Source organism: Buceros rhinoceros, unplaced genomic scaffold, assembly GCF_000710305.1.
Source record: "Buceros rhinoceros silvestris isolate BGI_N320 unplaced genomic scaffold, ASM71030v1 scaffold9837, whole genome shotgun sequence".
Classification (NCBI taxonomy): Eukaryota; Metazoa; Chordata; class Aves; order Bucerotiformes; family Bucerotidae; genus Buceros; species Buceros rhinoceros.
The window spans coordinates 86,223-88,612 of record NW_010421583.1 but is presented as its reverse complement, the minus strand read 5'-3'; the positions used below and the strand labels follow the sequence as shown (position 1 = coordinate 88,612).

General features: G+C 49.0%; 1 protein-coding gene across 1 annotated transcript; it reads left to right on the top strand.

The window, feature by feature from the left end:
* Positions 1-4: 4 nt before the first annotated feature.
* B3GALT6 (UDP-Gal:betaGal beta 1,3-galactosyltransferase polypeptide 6) lies at positions 5-688 on the top strand (the record flags this gene model as incomplete). The annotated part of the gene is made up of 1 exon (XM_010139727.1): positions 5-688. A coding segment is annotated over one exon (684 nt), but the record flags the coding sequence as incomplete, so codon positions are not given.
* Between the last annotated feature and the right edge of the window lie 1,702 nt (positions 689-2,390).

Here is a 2,390-nt window from a genome sequence, read left to right as displayed (position 1 = left end):
GGCGGGGCTGGGGGCAGAGGAGCTTCGTAGCCTGGAGTTAGAGCAGAGCCGGCACAGAGACCTCCTCCTTCTGCCGGAGCTGCAGGATTCCTACGAGAACCTGACTGCTAAAGTCCTGGCCACCTACGTCTGGCTAGATCTGCACCTCGACTTCCAGTTTGCCCTGAAGGCTGATGATGATACCTTCGTACGCTTGGATGTGCTCGTGGAAGAGCTGAGAGCCAAGGAGCCACATCGCCTCTATTGGGGCTTCTTTTCCGGCCGCGGTCGAGTGAAATCTGGCGGCAAATGGAAAGAGAGCGCCTGGGTGCTCTGTGACTACTACCTACCATACGCTCTGGGCGGCGGTTACGTGATTTCTGCAGATCTGGTGCGCTATTTGCGTCTTAGCAGAGACTACCTGAACATGTGGCAGAGTGAAGATGTTTCGCTGGGGGTCTGGCTGGCTCCCATTGATGTGAAGAGAGTGCACGACCCTCGCTTTGACACCGAGTATAAGTCACGAGGTTGCAGCAATAAGTACATAGTAACTCACAAGCAGAGCATTGAGGACATGCTGGAAAAGCACCAGACCCTGGCTAAAGAAGGAAAGCTTTGTAAAGAGGAGGTCAAGCTCCGGCTTTCCTACATGTACGACTGGGGGGTGCCTCCTTCACAGTGTTGCCAAAGGAAGGATGGCATCCCGTGAAAGTCTGAGGAGAGAAAAGGTGGATTGCGGATGGACTCCGTGAGCTTGGTTACTGTTACTTGGGGAGAATCCCGGTAACTAGGGCTTAAAAATTACCCAAAAGATTTTGCACGATTCATTATGTCACAATCAATGAAACCCTGAAACTCCCAAGAGCTGCTGATGTGGCATGATGGAGAGATGTTGAAAAAAAAAAATGACAAGAAGCATGGAAAGGCTCATATGACAGGAGTGAAGGCAAAGAACAGGTTGCAAAATATGGATAGTACAGAAAATTCAGGGGAGATAACTTGAATGAGAAGTTGTTGGAAGATTTTTAACAGGTCCTAAGATTTATTTGCTAAAGAGGCCTTTATGCTGTCTGTAAGATTGTGAAACCAGCATCTGCTGTGTGTTTCTGGGCAAGGAGGAAGCGTCAGTTGGGCAAGGTGTGGAGGTTCTAACGGGGCCACAAATCCACAGCTGTTGCCAGTGGAGCGCGTGGCTGGTTATTGACACTCAAGGGGATGGTGTTACCGGGATGGTTGTGTTGGGGGGGAGAGGCAGTTCTTCAGCAAGTGAACTACAGGGATGGAACTGTTGGACCTCTTTGTGACTTGTCTGTAAGCTTTTGGGTGTTTTAAGGACATTGTGTACATAAATTGTCTGGGAGATACGGAGTGAGTCTGTTTAGAAAGGTGGGTATTTGGCAGCTATAGAACATATTATCTTATTTGGGGGGCAAACAGTTATTCTACAGAGCTGCCTTCAGATGTTAGGTGTAGGAGCTGCTCTTAGCTTATCCTCCAAACACGCTGCGTGTCAAGAAACGCTTCCCCTCCCAACAGTATATAATCTCACTGACTACTGCGAGGTCAGGCATGGTGGGTTTCAGGTTTCTGGTGTTGTGGATTATGCCTGTTAGCAGGATTCGATCAGTGGAGGCGATCGGGGTTCAGACAAGATTGCCCTAACATGGGTACTTCAGCTAAGAAAGGAGTGTGTCTCGTCAAGAGAAATAGGTTCCCCCATCACCCAAATTCCTGTTTGAGGAGGACCTTGTCTCTCTTTTCAGGGGCTCCACTGCAGTCTAAGGAGACTAATCCCCAACAGTCGCCTCTGCCTGAAGCTGGGCTGCGTGAATTCCCTCCTTCTCTCCAACAGCACCTTTTGGAGGAACTAAGCGTAATTCTACAGGCAGTCTAAGTTAATTGCTCAAGTGATATAGTAGTTAGTGATGTGGTAATTGCTCGAGTAAATGGCATCATGTCCCTCAGTCCTGTCTACACTGCAGGTCCCTCTGGTACAGGCAGAGCTGTCGGTGTCAGATGCAGTGGTGGACGGTGAACACAGACGTTACTGGCTGTGCTCACACAGTTTCACCATGTGATTTATCTCCCCTCCTTTAGGTACGTCCATAACTCAAACACTTTTGAGTGGCCGGTGCTCTGACACGCAGAAATCCTGTTTTTCCAGTGCTAGAACAGAGCTGCTGGCTCCCAGCAGCCTTCATCAGCTACAGATCTCACGGCATACGCAGAGTTTTTGCTTTTACTCCCGAAGGACGTTGTTAGTTACCAGTTTTACTGCTTCTTGCACACTGCACTTTCACACAACTTCCTTCCCTCCTCTCCCCAGGTCAGTGTCTGTTCCCACCTGCAGGGAGAGACAAATTGCAAAGAAAAAAAAAAAGGGTGCCACTATCTCTGTATTTTTGCATCTT